Here is a 20,193-nt window from a genome sequence, read left to right as displayed (position 1 = left end):
CAGGGAAGGGCCAGGACCCGCTCCCCTGAGCTGGTCCGTGCCGGCTCTGCAGGGGCCCCGTCCCCGCACGGGTCCCAAACCACACGTCTAGTTCCCATGGTGGAGGATCTGTGCTGAAGGCAGACGTGGTCTGTTGTGAAGCAGGTAAATTCTACCTTCTGCTCAGATGGCACCGAGAGATACAGGGAGAGCTGCCCCTTCCCACTTACCGGGTGTCTGTGAGGGCGAGTGAGGCCTACCTCCCCTCCCCCCTGCCAGCCCCTGACGCCTGAGCCCGGGATCACAGAGCAGGGCCTGCCTCGGGCCCCGTTCCAGCTCAGTCTTAGTGGAGAGGTCTGTTGGGGCATTGTTTAAGCTCAGAGTTCAGATTAAAAAAAAACTACATACTCCATTAATCTTGGGCATAATTTATTATGTTTTTTGCATAGGCATAAATTAGAATCTGGAGATAAAAAATTCAGAACCAATAGTGCAGCATTTGTGACAGGAGAGCGCAAAATGGAACCTGGTTGTCTGGGGCGGGGCAGGGGCTGGCTGGGTCCAGTGCCAAAGGACCGCGGGTCGCCTGCGGCCTCCCCCTCCTTCCTTCTCGCTCCGTCCCCTGCCTGCACAGCCGCCCCTCATGGCAGCTAGGTTGCAGGGACCCGAAACCACCCAGTGCCCCACAGAACGGGGCTAGGACTCAAGCCCAAAGCTTTTCAGTTAAAAAACAGACCTTGAAAAATATATACATAATACAGCAGAGTCTGCTGGGTCTAAAAGCCCTGTCTTCCCCCAGCCCACCACCCAACTGCCCCCCCCCCTTAAAAAACGAGCCAGAAAGGAAATAATCTGAGAAAGAGCTGAGAGTCTCAAGGGAATAGCTGAGCCCCTTACAGTCAGGTGGTGGCGGGCCAGGGTCCACAGTGCAGACAGACCTCTGCCCGCCCTGACACCCTGAATGTCACCATCGCCATCACTGGACCACCCCGAGAGTCTGGGGAGTACGCCGCTCCCCCTTCCCCACTCTTTGAAGCTTTCCCCAGCTGCTTAGGGCCTCAGACGGCAGGTGTGGGCTCCCTGCATGTTGGGGGAATGTGGCAAGCTTGCTCTGGGGCATAGGCATGCCCTAGCAGGAATGGGGAGCAGAGGGGGCCCCGGTCCCAACAGCAGGAGAGAGAAAGCACAACCCCCAGCAGAAGGGGATTCCAACTGGCTGGGCCCCTCAGGGCCACAGAGGCAGCCTCCCTTAGAGGCTCGAAGGAGCCAGACCCTCCAGGGTATGAGAAGCCCTAGGACCCAGAACAAATACAGTGTAGAGAGGCCCCTGGGGGACCACAAGGGGCCAAGCTCCCTAGGTTGATGGCACTAGATTTCAGGAAGAGCCCGGCTGCCCTATGAGCAGCTTCCTGCCTGGGGCTCGGCCCCGCCTGCGCTGTGAGCACCTTCCTCCTAGAGGACATCACTTCCCCACCTGGGGGTGGGGGCAGCTCACCTGCCGCAGGTCCTCGTTTGTCCCACCCGTGGCTTTGGCACCTGCCTCATCCACACGCCTACCAACCGCAGCTCCTTGGGTGCCAGCCCCCCATCCTGGGTAAGGGGCAGACAGGTCCCACCTTTGCTGGAACAACAAACGTGCACTCCCTGCCTCTCCGTCCCCCACAATATGCTACATATCTACACCTTTCCGCGAGGGGGAAGTAGACACCCAGAGCCTGGCACGAGGGCACAGAAAGGGACGCTGGAGCTTGCTGTCTACCTCGAGCTGCCCCGAGCCAGGAAAGCCCTGCATACTCTTTCTCGTCTCCGTCGGGCCCGAGGTTCTTGCTCCTGGAAGTCAGTGCGCTGGTCAAGCATGTGGGGAAGGGGCAGGGGTGCTGCTCTCCCACTCCCAGAGAAGGGGGCACGTGCGGAGAGGGGCTGGCCTCCCAGCTGGCTGGCAGCAGCGCAGAGAAGGCCTAGTGGGTGGGCTCCCCATGCACCCGGAAGCGGTAGATGCAGGTGTACTCGGGGTGGCCCCAGTTAGTCAAGATCCGAAGCTCCACGACCTGGTACGTGGCCATTTTAGTGTCCTGGGTAGAGAAAGGAGGCGTTAAGAGTGTCCCAAGTCCTCAGACCTCACTGACAGGAGGGCCGAAAGGGAGACAGCCACCCCCAGGGCCACAGGCTTCCACAGAGCTGGACTGCGAAGCTCGGCGCTTCAGACCATGGAGTGAGTTTCCAGCCTGTGAGCCGAGGAGCCCTAAGGGCTTCAGGGGTCCCCTAGGGGCCAGGCCCCCGAGCCACATAAAAATGGTCGTGTAGTTGGGGACCAGGCAGATTCATCCCAGACAGATTCACAGGAGCTCTTTATCATGGTCAATGGAAAGAATTACTGTCATGGACGATTTGATGATGGTGGAAAAGACTCCTTTTACTCTGAATTATGCAGATTTTTTTCTTTCTCCCATTCTCATCGGGCCTCTGTCCTCTTGGCTCAAAAAGCCACAACCTTTGAGCTTTTGGAGCGAAGGTCCCCTGGTTTGACACCAGCTGGCCCAGCGCTTCCCTGTTCTCCCTGGCCCCCGGCCTTCCATGCGGCCTCCTGTCCTCTACACGTCGTCTGCTGTGGGCTCAGGGGGCACATACCCCCAAGAAGGCCCAAGCACCCCATGGCTCGGTCCCGGTCCCGTCCTGGGGCTGTCTCTGGTTCCCCCCGAAGCTGCATGGACCATCCTGCAGGTGGCCTCAGGCTTAGCGGCCAAACCCACTCCTGCGTTCGCCGTGGCACCGGGGACACCTCTCCATCCTCACTCCCAACACGCTCTGCAGCCACTTCCTGACTCCTCGTGTCCCCTAGATGCACCATTCACACAGCACATGATCTGACCACACTGCATGGTCTTGTCCCTCCTCTACCTAAAACGTGGCAGCGCCCAGCCCTGAGGGCCCGAACTCCGGGGCCTGGGAGCCAGGCCTGCCTCTCTCCGGCCTCCCCTCCCGCCTCACCCAATTCTTCACCCCTCACTAGCATGGCTCTCCAGGCCCCTGCAGAGCCTTCAGCTGGGCTGTCAGAACACGGATTCCTTCGGGCTGCTAGGATCTGGGGGCCTGGCTCCTGGGGTGAAGACGAGCACACTCTGCATTTCTGACAAGGGCCCGGAAGACCGATGCTCACTCACGTGGAGGCAAGGTCTCCCTCAGAGCCCTAGCCGTGCCACCCTCAGACCACTGTCCTTTTCCCCAGTGCCCCGTCTGTGCGCTGCCTCTCCTGGGCCACTTGGACAGCTGCCCCTGTTCCCTGCCTGCAGCTGTGGGGAGGCGGGGGCCGTGCTTCCCCTGGGCCTGAGCCCGCAGTGCCCGGCACCCGGTGAGTGCTCAAACCACCCGCCGGATGGACAGGACCGTGAGGATACGACTTCTGCTGGTGCCGCAGCGTCCCGTACCTGAAAATAAAAGGTCTGAATGGGCTCCCCGTCCTGGTCGTAGGTGAACTGGCCAAGAAGGGTCCCCTCCTGCTGCAGATCCTCATCAAATCCCTGACAAGAGAACAAAGGATGGAGGGAAGATCTTGCTCTTAGACAAGTGCCCCAGGCATCCAGGGAAGAATGCTTTCCCTTCCTGTTCCCGCACTGGGTCCCCCACCCGCCACCCCCTCCCGCTAGCAGATCAGCACCAGCCTCTGCGGGACGACGGGGGCCTAAGCACTGGCCGTGGGTTCTGTCAGCGCAGCCTGAGATACCATTTCCCACACTGGTGCGGCCTCTTCCAGATCTGCCCCCTTCCTCCCGAAGAATGGTCCTGGCTTTATTCCCGGGAAGGATTCACAGGGTCCCGGGCCCCTCCGAGCCCCCCACAGGCAGAGTACTCACAAAGATGGCAAAGTCCTTGGGGGCACTGGAGATGGTGCTGTTGGGGGACAAGGACTTGGGGACATGCTCTAAGGTGACAGCAGTGGGGCGGATGCGGGCAGAAAGGCGAACCACGGCAAAGCCCTGGGGCCCCTGGAAGGCCCAGCAGTTGCCTGGGTGCACATCTGGCTGGGGAGTGGGGGGAGAAGGAAGTCAGATCAGCACAGGGCTGATGACAAAGACAGCCCACTCCAACCACAGCTTTTGCTGGCTCAGGGTGGGAGTCACCCAGCAATGCAGGTGACCTGCTCAGGGCCCCTGCTGCTGCCCTCACCGGGTACCTACCTGGAGAATGACCCGGGGCGACTGGGAGTGGTACCACAGGGGGATGCCGAAGAGGCTGAGGAGGGCCGTCTTGGTCTCATAGGTCTCAGAACATCGGGTGCTGATAACACTAGCCCCTAAGACCGGAAGCAAAGGCAGTGTGGGCATCTGGAGCCAGACCCCGGCAGGGGAGGGAGGGAGCCCCGGGTACCTGGGCTCCTCAGCGGCCCCGGGAACCTAGGAGGGGTTCTCTCATGTCCTCTCTCAAGACGGGAGGGCAGGGGCCCCATGTCTAGTCTCCACCCTCACCCCAGCTACAGAGCAACTGGAAACATCAGGCTCCCCGGCCAAGGATGGCATTCAGTTCATCCGGGCTTCTCCAAGTTTCTTGTCTTGCCTTTGCTGTGAGGGATTTCAGCTGATCTCAAGCCCTGCTCGCCTAGCACCTTGGCTACCGGGGGCAGGGCGGGGGCAGGGGGTGCCGCCAGCCCAGGACCAGACTCCGCCAAGTGCGGAGGGCACACGCACAGACCTCCTGACTCCAGGGCGTAGTCCACCATCCCGATGCGGTCCTCGCTGTAGCGCTTCAGGGCCTGGTTTACGATGCGCTGCACCTGCTAAAAGAGGCACCCAGCGCAGCTGCCGCGAGAAGCGGACTCGTCCACCCGGGAGTCCCCATTGCTGGGGCTATGGACCCGTGGACCAGCCCCGCCTATCCTGCACCACATGCTGGTGTCCAGCCCCTTCACCGAGATGCACCGCCACTCTCCCCCACCAGCCCCAAAGCAGACACACTGGAGCCTCCTGCACGTCACCTAGATCCTGGAATGTACCAGGAAGCTGGCAGTGTGGGACTGCGCAGGTCTAGGACTCCCCAGGGAGGAGAGCGCTGGCTGTGGGGATGGGGGGGGGTGTTCCCGGGGCTACACGGTCCTCACCTCCTCTGTCACCCCGATCACGCCTTCCCTCTGCAGCGTCCGCCCCAGGCTGGCGGCGGCCTCCCTCGCCGACTCGCCGCGCATCTCGGCCACATGGGCGAGGATCCTGCCCTCCAGCTCCTGCAGCTGGGCCTGCATGTCCTCCCGCTGGAGGAGCCCGCTGCGGGTGCCCCCACCGCGGAGAAGGAACTGGCTGACCCAGGCGGGGAACCGAGACTCCACCTAGCGACAGAAGCAAGGTCTCTGAGGCTCAACAGGGACAGTGGCCCAGGCCAGGGTGGTGCCAGGCTGGAGGCGAGGGGGCGGGGAAAAGGGCACAAGCCTGGCAGGAAAGGGCCTGCACAGCGCGCTAGCCCACATGAAGGGAAGAGTTCCAAACAACCCTCCGTGTTATCGATGCACCCAGGAAGAACTGTCCTCAAAAACCAACATCTGGGCCAAGTCCAGAGCGGGGGCTTGTGGGACCAGCAGGCCACTGGGACAAAAGGTTCTTTGCCGTACAGACTCCTAGGACAGACACCCTCCGAGGACAGGGTGTCCGCAGGGGACTCAGATGGTTCCAACTTACGTCATCCCTCACGGCCTGCAGCTGCTGGGGCAGGAGGCCCACTTGGTCTGCCACCGAGTTCTGCTTCAGGCTCAGGGCCGCCAGCTCCTGCCGCAAGCCTGCCAGCTGGCTCTCCAGTCGCTCCAGCTCCTTCATGGAGTTCTCTCGGAAGGACTCTTGGGTCATCCTACTCCCAAGGACAGGAGAGAAGAGTGAGCCTTGGCTCTCTGCTCAGGTGGAAGGCCGCGCTGAGGAACCGGAGAGGATCCCCTTGCTGGCTGCGGGCAGAGGGGAGTGCCCAGCACCTGCATGGGGATGCAAGGCCTCCACCTCGGGCCCTGGCTGTAGAACACAGCCCCAGGGCCTTTGAATCGGCTTGCCGATCCCAAGTAGTGAATTCTTAGCCTGTTCCCTTCCTGATCAGAGCCAGAATTCACTCTGCCTCAGCCTCTCCCCAATCCTCCACACGGGTGGGTATCTGGGGCACGGAAGACAGCCTGCCTGAGTGTGTACCCACAGCATATCTATGAGTGGACCCACAAGTCCCAATTCTCTTTCAGCGCCCACCCCCAACCTCTCTCGCACCTCAGATGTTCCTGAGCTAGTTTTCAGCCATCCCTTCTCTGCTCAGAACACACTCAGAACTCTCTGGGGCTCTGTGCCCCAGGCCTGCCAGGCTGTGGGGCGGAGGGGCCGGGGGAAGAGCGGACCTGGGCCAGATGGCAGCACCCATTACCTGTGCCACTCGGACTTCAGCTCCTGGAGTCGAGCCTCAGACTCCTGTAAGCAGGAAGAAGGCAGAAATACAGCATGCGCCGGGCTCAGAGCAGTCGGTCTCCCAGAGCAGGATCTATTCCCTTTGGGGCCCGTGTTCACGCAGGGCCCCGCCCCAGGCCCTCCGGACTGCTCCCGAAAACATTAACCTCCTCCTGGTCTGGGCCCCCGGGCAAGGCTCCCCCGGCTGCACGCTTAGACACACAAGTGTTCCCTCATTCATCAAGCGGCTTGCACGCAGCACGACAGGCCTCTGGAAAGCAGCCCTTCCTCAAACACACCCCTGGGCATCCCTGCGGCGCGTTCCGGGGGCTCTGGGTTCGTTCAGCTTTGGCAGAAGTCGGGAGACGACAACCCCACCGCAGCTGGTGTCTAGCACCCTCGGGAGATCCGAGCTGCCTCAGCCCCGGGGCAGACGTTGAACCGGATCAGGCCCTCCTGGAGGCCAGCCCACCAACCTGGGAGGCCTGGACGATTTTCTTGAAGAGATCTTCGGAGTCTTGTTGATGCTCTGCTCTCAGGGTGACCAGCTCTTCCTGTCGGACACGGTGACAGCGTCTCAGGATTTTACTGAGTTACGTGTGGAGGGAACTTTGAACCAGCAAGTGGCAGAACTGGAGTCCGAACCCGGCTCCTCTGACTGCAAGCGTCAGCCCCTGGCCTTTATGCTACGAGTGCTTCTCAAACAGGCAGGAGCCCCTGGATCTCTGCCGCACCCCTACTGTGCCAGGCACCCTGGGGTCCCACCGGCGGGGGTGGGAGTGCCCAGGGAAACCCAGGAGTCTCCCATTTTAGAGGAGGGAACAGTGACTGCCAAGTGACACACTGCTGTCCCTCACGTCAGGGTGTGCAGGGCCCCCCCACCCCGTGGGGTCACCCCGATGCCACTCTGCTCACGCTCAGACCTGGATCCGAGCAGCCGTGTCTCTGCGGAAGTCCTCCTTCAGGGCAGCCTCGCGGCGGCTCACGAGCCCTTCCAGAAGCGCCAGGGTGTCCTCGTGGCTCAGGCCTATGTGGCCTCCGCCACCAGCGGCCCCTTGCCGCAGCTCCAGCCGCTCCAGGCGCATGGCCTCCTTCTGCCAGGTGGAGGAAAACTCGGCAGCGAGGGCTTCGAGGCGCCGCTCCAGGGAGTGCACGCGGGACAAGATGCGCTGCTCGGCCTGGCGGGGAGGGGAGGGGAGGGGAAGCCACCGAGGTGAGGGACCAGGGACGCCGTGCTTCCTGAAGAGACCGGGAAGAGAATCCCCGGGACACCCAGATGTGAACACATACCAGCAAGTAGGTGGGTACATGGGCAGGGCAATGGGCACAGCGGGTATGGGGACACGAGGTGATAGACGGCAGCGCGGGATGCCAGGGAGGGGTGCGTGAGCCAGGGGAGGGGGGACTGGCGCCCTCTCCACAGAGGGTCCCATTGGAGGAGCACGGCCAAGAAGAGGACCAGAGGGAGCGACAGGTAGCCAGGTGGCCTGCAGGGCTGAGCCTGCCCCCCTTCCCTCGCCTACATGTGAGGACCCAGGAGAGAGAGGGGCTGACTTCATTCAAGAGAGCTACGGCTGAAAGTCAAAATAATTCGAAGAGGCTTTCTTCTCTTTAAGAGGATGGCCCACAGAGTAGATTAGAGTAAGTCCTCTGGACTTGGCGGTCGCCTCTGATAGCAGGCCATAAATTTCGAAAACCTCGTTGGCTTAAACACAAAAATATTTGCCAAGAGAAATGATAATCTGTCAGCTGTCAGTTAAAGACCAGGGCCTCCCCCTGAGTGCAGAAGTTGCTTCTGATTTTTGGATGTCTTAAAATAGGCAGCCCATTGGCAAGACTCAAAGAGCTAAGAGTAGAAAGTCATTCTCCTCCCCCTGGGCCCCTGTCCACCTGGGGGGCCCTCAACCACCACCTGCTCCCAAACCGGGCAAGTACTTTTATTAGTGTCTTAAGCAAATGTAAGCGAGTACCAAGGCACCCTCGTTCATTACCTTTCCCTTTCACAGACACGTCGTCCTGAAACTGGACTGTATTTTTAACATCTTTACTAAGGATTCAAACAGGGAAAGTTACAATGCCAAAGCAGGTCATTATTTTATGAAGTGACAGCATGGTGGCCAAGGAAAGTAATATTCACCAAAATAAATGGTTAACAATGTGTTCCCCAGGGGCGCCTGGGTGACTCAGTTAAGCGTCCCACTTCGGCTCAGGTCATGAACTCATAGTCTGTGGGTTCGAGCCCCACATTGGGCTCTGTGCTGACACTCAGAACCTGGAGCCTGCTTTGGATTCTGTGTCTCCCTCTCTCTGTCTCTCTCCTGCTCACGCTCTGTCTCTCTCTCAAAAATAAACATTAAAAAAAATTTTTAGGGGTGTCTGGGTGACTCAGTCAGTTAAGCCTCTGGCTTCAGCTCAGGTCGTGATCTCACAGTTTGTGGGTTTGAGCCCCACGTCAGGCTCTGTGCTGGAACCTACTTCAGATTCTGTCTCCCTCTATCTCTGACCCTCCCCTGCTCATGCTGTCTCTGTCTCTCAAAAATAAATAAAATAAAAAATAAAATTTTAAAAATGTGTTCCCCAATTAAATTCAGCAAGATACGAACAAAATCCGGATATAATCAGGGGGAAAAAAAAGAATTAAAAATGTTTCCCTGTCAACCTCAAGACACGCACGCACACATTCTGGTCATCTGTGCCCTGTCACCCCCCATGCCACACTGCACGCTCCTGGAGGACACAGTGCGGGCAGCCCCTGGTGGAACGCAGACACGGCCCTGTCCCACCATCCTCTCCGTCTGCCCCCTCCGCAGTGTGGCCTCACACGTGCTCCTATCAAGACGTGGCATCGATTCCCCCCTCCTTTTTTATGTTTTTATTTATTTTTGAGAGACAGAGCAGGACTAGGGGAGGGGCAGAGAGAGAGGGAGACACAGAATCGGAAGCAGGCTCCAGGCTCCGAGCTGTCAGCACAGAGTCCAAGACGGGGCTCGAACCCACAAACCGTGACATCATGACCTGAGCCAAAGTCAGACACTTAAACGACTGAGCCCCCCGGGCGTCCCTAGTCCCCCTGTCCTTGAGTCTAACTGGCTCTGAGGTTTACTCTGGCCTGGAATGGGGAGGAAGGGACAGCGTGCTGGTTCTGGATCAAGGCCCGGCTTTGCTCTCGTGGAACGTGCTTGTCTGCTAAGAGAACGAGCTGGGCTCACTCCCGGCCGAGCAAAGCACGTACGGCACCCAGCCTGCCGCCTGCGGACCCAGCAGCCGGGCCCTGCTTAGACCAGGAGAGCCCCCCAGAGGACCCACAGGCTCGTGAGCTAATTGAATGCTTGCAGCTTTGAGGCACTGGTTTTAGGGATGATCTGTTTGTGGTAACAGGTAACTGACCAATGCGTCATCTTATTCGGGGAAGACGTTAAGGAAATATATGAACCTATTGAAAAGGAACAAAGACAAAACGACTTGTCTGATTCCTTTTCCTTCGGTTTTTTGTCGTCGTTTTTGGTTTTGGGGTGTGTGTGTGTGTGTGTGTGTGTGTCCTTAAGATGGGGACAGTTGAAGTCCTTTTTAAGCATAAACTGCTCCCCCAATACGTGTCCCCCCAAACAGCAGAGAAAGGGGACAAGGCAGTCCACCGGCTAGGACACAGCCCACCTAAGGGGTGAGGGCAGAGAAATCAACTGCAAATAGAGGCAAAGCGAGGGCCGGTGACTCTACGGTACTCACCTGGAAGTGGGGCGAGTCTCTGGACTCCCACACCTCGTTCTGCCTGCTGCCGCCCTTCGCCGCCCACCAGGAGACCATCGCAGGGTGGAGCGTGTGCAGCCCGTAGGGGTAGAAATACCAGGCACCTGCACGCAGAGGAAAGGGGGTGATCCAGGCCTGTGGCCGGAAGCCGGAAGGCACACGCCGCTGATCAACACGGGTTAGACGTGGCCTGTCTCCTGCTGCGCACTGGGCTTCTGCCGGAGGGCAGCACGAGGGACGGGGATGCCCATCATTCTCTGAGGCAGCAGCTCCCACGTGACTGTCCCAGAGTACGTGCTTCCTTCCATCCCTCAGGGATCCCTTGTCTGTCTGTAAAGGACAAAATTCAGAGAACGTGGCTCTGATAAAGCTAAGGATGACCCAGGGTTAGAACCCGAGGACCTGATGGTGGCTCTCGGCCCAGACTGTCCATCACGATCACCCAGGAAGCTTTTGGAGCAATTGGGTGGCTCAGTTGGTTGAGCATCTGACTTCGGCTCAGGTATGATCTCGTGGTTTGTAGGTTCAAGCCCCGTGTCGGGCACTATGCTGCCAGCTCAGAGCCTGGAGCCTGCTTTGGATTCTGTATCTCCCTCTCTCTCTCTGCCCTCCCCCTCTCATGCTCTATCTAGGTCTCTCCCTCTCTCTCTCTCTCAAAAATAAGTAAAGCATTAAAAAGAAAAAAAAAAAGATCACCCAGGAAGTTTTTAAAATATCCACTATGTGGCCCCACTCTCTAGAAATTGAATTCACTGCTCTGGGGTATCCTTCTATAGGTGAGGCTTTTTAATTAATTTTTTAAATATCCATTTAAAAAAATTTTTTTAACGTTTATTTTTGAGAGAGACGAGATGGGGAGGGGCAGAGAGAGAGAGAGAGGGAGACACACAGAATCTGAAGCAGCCTCCAGGCTCCCAGCTGTCAGCACAGAACCCGACAGGAGGCTTGAACCCATGAACCACGAAATCAGAACCTTAACCGACTGAGCCACCCTGGCACCCTAGTATCGATTTATTTTTGAGAAAGAGAGGAGAGACAGACCATGAGTAGGGAAGGGGCAGAGAGAGAGGGAGACAGAATCCGAAGCAGACTCTAGACTCCAGGCTGTCAGCACAGAGCCCAATGCGGGGCTTGAACTCTCGAACTGTGAGATCATGACCTGAGGCGAAGTCATACACTTAACTGACTGAGCCACCCAGGTGCCCCTATAGGTGAGTCTTAAAGGCTCCCCTGGTAGCTCTAGTGAGCTGCCGTGGTTAAGAATCCCTGAAACAAGACACCTGCTAAGAGAAGGTGCTTTCGACCCAAGACAACACAAGGCTATGGCCACAAAGACCCCTGCATCTTGCTTTAGGAGCTGTCAGTGTTTACCTATGGCCACAAAGACCCCTGCATCTTGCTTTAGGAGCTCAGTGTTTACTCCTGAGCTCGTGCCTGTGGGCGGGGGGGGGGGGGGGGGGGGGGGGGGGGGGGGGGGGGGGGGGGGGGGGGGATGAGGGCACCTGAAGAGCCGTGTCAGCCAGTGGGTCTACGTCCCGGTGAGCCCACACTTGACACTGGATCGCCAGCCATGAGCAGGTGCGACCGGAAATACACGCCTACCAGGCTTCCCATCAGGCCCTCTGGACCCTCCTCACTTACCGCACTCCCTGAGCAGGCCACGCCCCCCTTCAGGCCCACCCACCACATGCATCTCTTCATGACGCCCCCAGGACACCGGACCCCACCAACCCTTCGAGGCCACGGATGAAGCTCAAATTAGTGGAGTAACTCATGAACTATATGACTGTAAAGGATCATTATTATTTCAAGGGCGATGCCCAGTTTCCACGGGATGTGAAAAAGCTGTTCTCCTAACAAAAAAGGAAAAGGAAATCAACACTTGAAAATTGTTTCCACCTGCCTATTAAAAAAAAATACTAGTTGAGTAGATGCTAAACCTAGAACGCCAACTCTGGAAAGAGATAAAGCAGGGTCTTTATAAGTTAATTATAAATTGGTATGATAATTAACACTGAGCCTGGGGCCTATGGTGGCAACTCGCACGGGGTCCTGAGACTATGACACCGTCAGGTTACAAGCTGAACACAACGTATGGGAACAATGATGAGACTGTTCTAACAGTGAAAGTCCTAGGATAGAGCACGGAAGGAACCATGCCAAGCATCTTGTCAAGGAGCTATCATAACTCACGGTTCGTGAGTTCGAGCCCTATGTCAGGCTCTGTGCTGACAGCGCAGAGCCTGCTTGGGATTCTCGTTCCCCCGCTCTCCAACCCGTGCTTTCTATCTCAAACAAACTTAAATTTAAAAAAAAGTGTCTTATAAAAAGGCGGGCTTCTCTTTGCTACTTTGTTGTTTTGATCTGAAAGATAGCTAAAGATTACACTGGATGTCGTAACTGCATCCTGATTGGGAATGGAGGGAAAGCGACTACTGATGACGGTGTCCAGATCTCTGCCTTTTACCCCAGTCCTCCTGGTCCGGGGCATGTGCTGACTCAGACGGCCCCATGGGTGCTCTAGACATGCCAGCAGTCAAGTGCAGCTGCCCAAATGGAGCACAAGATCAGCGGATTGGGGCACAGCCCCTCTTGCCCACTGGACACCCTGGGAATGCCACACGGGTCCGGAGGAGCCAGAAGGGTCAGAGAGGAGCAGCCCAGAGGGCTTGGGAGCTGCCCAGGCTCAATCTGACCCCACGCACGCTGCCTCCTTCCCTTCCCTGTAGGCGATCACCATCCCTCTGGATTTGGAGTCTCCGCTCAGCACCAGCCCCCTCCCACGCCGCCCTGCCCCTCTGGCTCACCAGCTCCATCCATTCCGGCCTGGCGCGCTCGTCCTACCCCTCCCCTGCAAGGCCCGGCAAGCTTACCGTAGGTCAGGCCGGTCAGGAGCAGCAGCAGCAAGAGGAACCACAGGAATGTCTTCACGGAGGAGAAGCGCCTGGACCACAGGAGGGGACAGCAGGAGAAGAAGAGGTGTCAAGAGGACACCCAACCTCTCTGTCCCTGCAGGGAGTCTGCAGACGCTTTCCCCGAGCACCAAACTAGAGTTGGGAGGGGGATGCCCCAGAGTACCTCATCTTGCCAGGGCTGGGCCGGACACTTCTAGAGCTTTACCTGCAAGTCTTGGAATAATGGGGACAATGCTGACTCTGAATTTGATGGAGATGATTTAAAAAAAAAATAGGGTCTTTGAAAAACCTGGAATTTTCATACAGACAGGTCTGCTAAGCAAGTAATTCTAGAAAAAAATACAGAGCTCTTTAAACAATATTTTCTTTTAGAAAAAAATGGAATCTTCTTTTGGTGACACAGATCTACCCTTGCCCCTCTTGTCAGCAGAGCTGGCTGATCATCCAGCCAGGATTATGGTCAGAGGACCCTGACTTCCGGCCTCGGTCTTCTTTCCTGGCTCTGCTGGGTCAGGGACTCGGGAAATGCACCCACAGCATCACACAGCACCTGTCCCCGGATTCTGAACACATGGCTGAGGACACTGGGGTCTGGACTGCCACAGGCCCAGGAGGGAAGCTCAACTTTCTTGGAAACACCACTTGTCGGCCGGAACCTAAACCCTGAGCAGCTGGAGCAAGGCCGGGCTGTCAGACTCAGAAGTCGGGGCTCCTGGGTGGCTCAGTCGGTTAAGCGTCCGACTTCGGCTCAGGTCATGATCTCACCGTTTGTGAGTTCGAGCCCTGCGTTGGGCTCTGTACTCAACCTGGAGCCTCCTTCAGATTCTGTGTCTCCCCCTCTTTCTGCCCCTCCCCTGCTCATGCTCTGTCTCTGTCAATAATAAATAAAAATGTAAAAAAAAAAAAAGTGGCTGGCTGGGGGCTGGCATTTAGAGCAGGAAGAAGCCAAATAACAAACAGGAGCCTGTAATTTCAAAATTCTCCCTGGAAGGCCTGGAGAGCAACACCTGACCCGATCCTATTACCTGTCAGGCAGAGAGGGGCTCTGGAGAATCTACTCCACACTCCCACTAAGAACTACACGTAAAACTACGCATAAACCAGAGAAATGACATATCTGGGTTTAGAAGCCCTATCGGCCCCTTCGGTCCCAGGGCCTTCGGATTCGTGGTCAAGGTGGGAGCCTCGCTCACCTGGTTAAAACGAAGACGTCGAGGAGGGAGGCAGCTGTCGTCAGGCGATACCAGGTGGTGCCAACCCACCAGTAGAGGAGTCCAAAGAGCCGGCCTAGGAGAGGGGCCGTCAAGGTCCGAGCGTCACCCCGAGCCAGCAGCCGGCAGGGCGTGGTTTCAGGGCATTACCGCCTCCACCCGCAGCCCTCCCGTCGCCCCCCACCCCCAGTGCTGACCTGCCAGCGCCCCGCTGTCCTCCAATCCCACTTGCCTACCCTGCCAACAGTCTCCACCCCGCACAGCTGCTCCTGCCCTTCCGTGTGGGAGTGTGAGCGGGTTACCATGGCTCCTGCTTTCCAGTGGCTTGTTCTAGAACGAGCTCTCCCTGCTCGTCCTGGGGGCCCTCTCAGTGGGATCCCCAACCACAGGGAGAAGGGGAAGAAGGGCCGGTTGCAGGGAATGGAAATAACCGTGCACAGGCTCGCTGGCACCTACCTGGAGAGGTGACCACCATCCAGAAAAGAGAGGCCGCCCAGGAGGCTGCGTTCCTTAACCGTGAACCCGAACTACGATGGTCAGTCTCCAAGTAGCCTACAGGGACAGAGAGGCCACAGCTCAGTCTGTCCTTGCTTTTATTTTATTTATTTATTTATTTATTTTTGAGAGACAGCGCGAGCAGGGGAGGGTCAGAGAGAGAGCGAGACACAGAATCCAAAACAGGCTCCAGGCTCTGAACTAGCTGTCAGCACAGAGCCCAACGCGGGGCTTGAACCCATGAATGGTGAGATCATGACCTGAGCCGAAGCCGGACGCTTAACCAACTGAGCCACCCAGGCGCCCCAGTCTGTCCTCACTTGTAAGAGCCCAGGGATATGGAGACTGCCTATCATGTGTCTTCTCCTTTAGACTGTGAGCTGAGACCACATACCATTCTCCTTCGCACCCCCAGAGCTGCACACAGGCCTGGCACCTAGCGGGTCCGTAAAGGTCTGTCAGTGGAACGAAACGGTAGGTTTCTGACACTTTATTTCCCTTGAGCTTACGGTCTGCATGCCTCTCCTCACCAGCAATCCTTCGAACCATCGTTCGGATGGGATCAGGCACCTCCTCTGTGTGAAGCCCCCCAGTAAGTATTTGCCAGAAATAAGTCAGACACGGCGGAGTGGACCAGAGGCTGCCCGGACTGATGGGGACAGGGCAGTCACAGCACATCAAGGGCCGCCCCAGGCCTGGGTTCAGGGTACCATGGTGGCACGGAGGCGATGGCCTGTGGAGGGCCTGCACGGCACTGCACTCTCAGGCTGTCAGGGGCCACTTTCCCCGGGCTTCCCGTCACCTCCCCCGGCGGTCCCAGAACCTGCTGGCGCATCTCCCAGAGGCGGCACCCACCTGCATAGTCGTCCTCCGACGAGTAACCGGAGGAAGAGCCCAGGAAGTCCTCGGCGCCCTTGTTCTCGGACAGCCCATTGAGCTTGCTGCTCTCAGTGCCGCCTGTGCCTCTCCTCCTCCTCACCCGCAGATCCTCACCTGAGGAGGGAAGAAGCGGGGTGTTCCTGGGGCAGGGGGCTATCCCGGAAGGCCTCATGTGGCCACCTTGAGGAGCATTTCTGATGGGCAGATGGAGCTGCCCTGAGCTTCCCTCTGGGCCCCCCCGGCTCCCCAGGGGACCTGGGGCGCCTCCCAGCCTACCTCGTTGTCTGATCTGAAGCGACCCATGGGTTCAGACTGGGGGGGAGGGACTTCCTCTGGCCTAGCGGCGGTTAAGAAACCACTTGGGGGCAGGTTTTTGGGCCTTAAATTTCCAGAGGAAGCAAAGGCCCAGGAGGGGGGGTTTCAGACACTCACCCCAGTAGGGATCACTATGCAGCTGGTCATCCAGGATGGAGCTCCTGGCGAGGGAGGCGGCCCGGGGGCTGCCAAAGTAGGACTCCCGGACCACCGACTCGCTGTAGTAGGATGTGTGCGCGTCGGAGGGGCCCAGCTGTGGCGCTGGGGAGAGGCGCTTCATGCTGCTGGATTTCTTCTTCAAGGTCCTGGGAGGAGGGGACCAGGCAGGTGAGCTCAGCCAGGTACAGGACGGCAGCCACTCTGCCCCGCCTCCAGCCCCGCCTCTAGCGAGTTGGGAGGGGGGGGGGGGCAGCCCTGTTGCTTAGCAACTAACAGCTTCCCAGCTCAGACTGCGCTAACCACAGGGGCTTGCTCTGCCCCCATTATCTCCAGATCTCACCAGCAGTAAGTGATGAAATCAGGATTCAAATCCGGGTCTCTAACTTCAAAGCCAAAGTTAGTGGTGGCGGTTGTTGTTTTTCCTTCTCATGCTTCTAATGGAGTAGCAATTTCTACCACTCACTGAAATCCAGACCAACCCGACCTGGCCTCCCTCACGAGCCCGGTTATCTGGGCCTCCTATCTGTAAATGGGGCAGGATGAGAGGCAGGCGCCTGCTTTAGCTCGTTTGCCATGCTCCTGGGGCTTGGCCGCTCCCCGGCTGCTCTGCTCTTTCCACTGAAGCCCTGCCGACCCCACGCCTGGGTCTGGGGACCTTGGTCAGACGGGCACATCCATCCAGAGCAGAAAGGGCTCCTGTGGACCCAGGCAGCACTTTTGGGGTTTCTCGCCTAGCTTATTCTTGAAGCTGCCTCTCCCCACTTCCTGTTCTCCTACCGAGAGGGCAGCAGCCTGGCTTACAATAGGGGGAGAAGAAAAAGCAGCGCTGGGTCCTGGCATCCTCAAAAGGTGCGAATGTTCCCCCTCAGCGGATATGGGCACCCAATCTCTGCCCAGTAAGGTGGCAACAGGACAAGGCTGTGCAGCGACCTGCCTGAGCCCTCGGCTGGCAGGTCAGTGCGATTCGTAGGAGGCCGGGAGCGGGAGGGGGGCGGGGACGGTAACCCCTTACCTGAGAGGGCTGTCTTTGAATAGGGTGCTCTGGCTCCCCATCACTGAACTCCCTCCACTGCTGCTGCCGCCGTCATCGTCACCCTGGGAGTAGCGCGTGAGGCGCTGGCTTCGGCGGGACATGACGAGGTAGGATGGGGACTCTCCCCCTGAAGAGAGTCTTGGGAAAGAAAGAAGGACAAGTGAGACCTGGGGTTGGGGGGGCGGGTTTCAGCTCCTCCCCAGGGACCTCCTCCCAGCGAACAGCCTGCCCCCTGTGCTTTCAACACAGACAGCCCGGGAGGGAGGATGTGGGGACATTTTTGCAGCACTCTGGGCAACACCCACCCTGCTGCTGCCACCCAGCCCCACCTCGGGCTCACTTAGTGTCTGTCAGGTGGCCTCTCTCATGGTGCTTTCCACCAGCTTTTCTGGCTTTCGGTTTGACACTGAGCTGCCTGGGAAGCAGAACCGGACCTTCTGCAACCTTTAGCAAGTAGCAGAACACGTGGAACATGAGAGGCACGCAGTAGGCGCTAACTGAATGCCTTCGATCACTGCTGTCTCCACAGACTCTCTAGCCCAGCCATCCCACCATGCTGCCCGCGCCCTGGAGCTGTGCGCCCGCACGTTCCAGCTGTTTCTCTTGGAGGGGACACCCTTTCTTTTCCCTGTGCTATTACACATTGATTCAGGGTCCCAATCCAACTTGGACCAGAGAAAAACCTTCCTGGGGTAAGCCCCACCTACATTCTGAAGGTGTTTGCATGTGTCCCTTAGTGATCACTGTCGTGCAACATCAGGGCATCCTACACGATGATCGCGATGACCAATACGTGGTTAAATGCCTCCTCGGTACCTGGCTCCTTAAGCACTTGGTTTTGATTCTTATCAGCGTGGGAGGTGCCATAACTGCCACTGTACAAGGGAGGAACCTGGGACCCTGAGACGATCCGGGACCCTGCCCACAGTCCCCGTAGCCTGTACATGACAGAGGCAGGGCTTGAGCTCAGATCTGACAGGTGGCGCGGCCTGGGTCTTTCCGGTCTACCATACAGTTTCAAGTTGCTTTAGGAATGTGTGTCTCCAACCAGAGTCTTTGACGGCCTCCAATATGCTCAGAACAGGCCGTAGACAGAGTTGTCCCACAACAAATATTTGTTAACAAACTAACAAAACAGGGAGGTGGGGAAGCCGTGTGGGATCACAGTCCCTGCGGGAGGGAACAAGTCACCACGTGGGGTGGGAAGTCAAGGCTCTGGAAAGATACCGACGACTCAGAGGAGGCCAAGGTGAAGAGTTGTGGCAAAAGGCAGCGCTGGACGCCCAGAGGAGGATTAATCAGCCTGTCAGGTATAGAAACCCACATTCAAAATCTCAGATGTCCATTGTGAGGAGTCTCAGTGTGGTGCCTTGGCCTGCTCATGTTATCAAGTATTTGCTACGCTTAGGCCCCAGAGTCCCTAGTACTTGTGACTTATCACTTCTGATATTCCTGGCTGATACTTAAATTATTAGTTCCCTAGGTCGTGCGGTGGTTATAGACGCTGATGTTTCCCAGCTCAAGACTATGGAAACCGGAAGGTCTGGTTAGTCCAGCTGGAGAATTCTAGAAAGTCCTCTTTGGAAAAACAAGCAGCCTCATGTCTTGGTCTTCCTGGCGTCTTCCCAGGTAGGATGCCCACTTGGCATCCCTCCCTGGTTTTTAGCCAATCTTAGTAAAGGGACCGATTGGTAGTAGCCAAAGCAGGAAGTTGGCCCGGGTCCTTGTCTATATTCCTCTCCTTATAAGGTAATGCCACCCCCACCTAAAGCTCCTCCTCTTAACCCCTGCCTGCCCAAGTGGATGAAGCCTTCACCCTGGAGCAGAAACAAAGCAATGTTTCTGCCAACTCAAGCTGCTGTTGGCAAGAATATAAATATTCAGACGGAGGTGGTGGGAGGCGGGGGGGGATGGGGAGGTCCAGGCTGAGGGCTGTCAGCAGTCAGCACCCTTCTCCACCCTCCCAAAGAGGCTTCTTAGTCTTTCCTGTAGTCCCGATACCAAAAAATAGTTTGCAACTGAGTCTGGATTTCAGTAAACGAAGAAAGGTCAAGGCCTGAATCTTCCAAACCAAAACAAGAGATGAACCTCGAGGAGCTCAGATCTTTTGCATATCAGAATAGACCCCACCCTCACCAACACACACACACACACACACACACACACACACACACACTCTCCCTCTCTCTCTCTCTCTCTCTCTCTCACTCAGTTAAGAAACCTTCACACAAAACATCCCTCCCCATTTCTGTGCTGAACCACATCCCTTTTCTCAATTCTACCTTTCCCCACACCCACCCACTGCGTAAACTTATACGGGCGTGTCCACCCAGTCTCCAGACTTAGATCTTGGGCGTCTTTCACGGGACGTGTTCACACTACTTTCCCTCGTGGGACGTGTAAAACGCCCCAGGTGCTAACTCCCTTCTCCGTAGGGGCTGAACCTGCAGAGATAGGATTTTTTTTTTAAACTAACCACGCGCCTTCCCTGCACTAAGTCACACTCCCGCCTCCTATTTGTTTGGTTTCTTTTTTTAAGAACTGAACAAAATGGGTCCTCCTCCTATTCCCAGAGTCTGACAGGCAGGGGGCAGAGAACTGCCTGTCCCTGGAAACTGCCTGCCTGGCACGAAAACATAGGCACTGCCCTAGGCCGGTTTGAGGTAGCCCGGTTCTTGCTCCCCTCCTCTCGGGGAGGTTCTGCCCCGGGGAAGTCCCGCCTGGGGACATCCACCCTCCGGGCTGACCAGTGGGCAACCGGCCCGAGGGACGGGCCGCGGAGATGAGTCAGGGCGGCTGGCCCCGGCACCGCGCTGGCCCTTCCCGACCGGCCCAGGGGCGTGCGCCGGGCGGGGCTGGAGTCTGGCCCGGCTTGGCCGGGAGAGGAAGAACCAGGCCTGGGCAGCTCGGCCCTGGCTGCAGCGGCCCGACGATGACCCCGGAGTCCGGCGGGGGCCACCGAGGACGCGGGAGAGGCTGGCCCGCCACCGTTGCCCCGCACGTCCGCCCGCCAGAGGCCTACCGCCGGCTGTTACCTGCTGCCGCGGCTGCTCCGTGCGGGGCCG

The 20,193-nt window shown here is 57.7% G+C and overlaps 1 protein-coding gene across 2 annotated transcripts; it reads right to left on the bottom strand.

The window, feature by feature from the left end:
- Window positions 1–391: 391 nt before the first annotated feature.
- On the bottom strand, window positions 392–20,187 carry SUN2 (Sad1 and UNC84 domain containing 2). 2 transcript variants are annotated; one of them, XM_029953650.1, is made up of 18 exons: window positions 20,164–20,187; window positions 17,108–17,266; window positions 16,054–16,241; window positions 15,598–15,735; window positions 14,704–14,799; window positions 14,230–14,323; window positions 12,995–13,065; window positions 10,101–10,225; window positions 7,298–7,552; window positions 6,851–6,928; window positions 6,355–6,398; window positions 5,640–5,805; window positions 5,072–5,293; window positions 4,666–4,750; window positions 4,155–4,270; window positions 3,831–3,998; window positions 3,405–3,497; window positions 392–2,051 (listed from the first exon to the last, which is right to left on the bottom strand). In XM_029953650.1, the coding sequence occupies exons 2-18, from the start codon at window positions 17,227–17,229 to the stop codon at window positions 1,938–1,940; spliced, it is 2,175 nt and encodes a 724-aa protein (XP_029809510.1). In that variant the 5' UTR covers window positions 17,230–17,266; window positions 20,164–20,187; the 3' UTR covers window positions 392–1,937. The 2 variants fall into 2 exon arrangements, with proteins under 2 accessions (XP_029809510.1, XP_029809509.1); XM_029953649.1 differs by lacking the exon at window positions 20,164–20,187 and adding an exon at window positions 17,469–17,563.
- Window positions 20,188–20,193: the final 6 nt, after the last annotated feature.

This window comes from Suricata suricatta, chromosome 10, assembly GCF_006229205.1.
Source record: "Suricata suricatta isolate VVHF042 chromosome 10, meerkat_22Aug2017_6uvM2_HiC, whole genome shotgun sequence".
In the NCBI taxonomy this organism is placed as follows: domain Eukaryota; kingdom Metazoa; phylum Chordata; class Mammalia; order Carnivora; family Herpestidae; genus Suricata; species Suricata suricatta.
The sequence above is the reverse complement of the archived record's forward strand: the minus strand, read 5'-3'. Positions and strand labels throughout refer to the sequence as shown.

Bases quoted from the DNA above. Each gene is read 5' to 3' on its own strand.
- SUN2 (XM_029953650.1), bottom strand. From the start codon at position 17,229: ATGTCCCGCCGAAGCCAGCGCCTCACGCGCTACTCCCAGGGTGACGAT. The intron at 15,736-16,053 runs GTGAGTGTCTGA...TTCCCTCCTCAG, and splicing joins GCATAGTGATCCCTACTGGG to GTGAGGATCTGCGGGTGAGG. The intron at 7,553-10,100 runs GTGAGTACCGTA...CCTCCCCGCCAG, and splicing joins GAGACTCGCCCCACTTCCAG to GCCGAGCAGCGCATCTTGTC.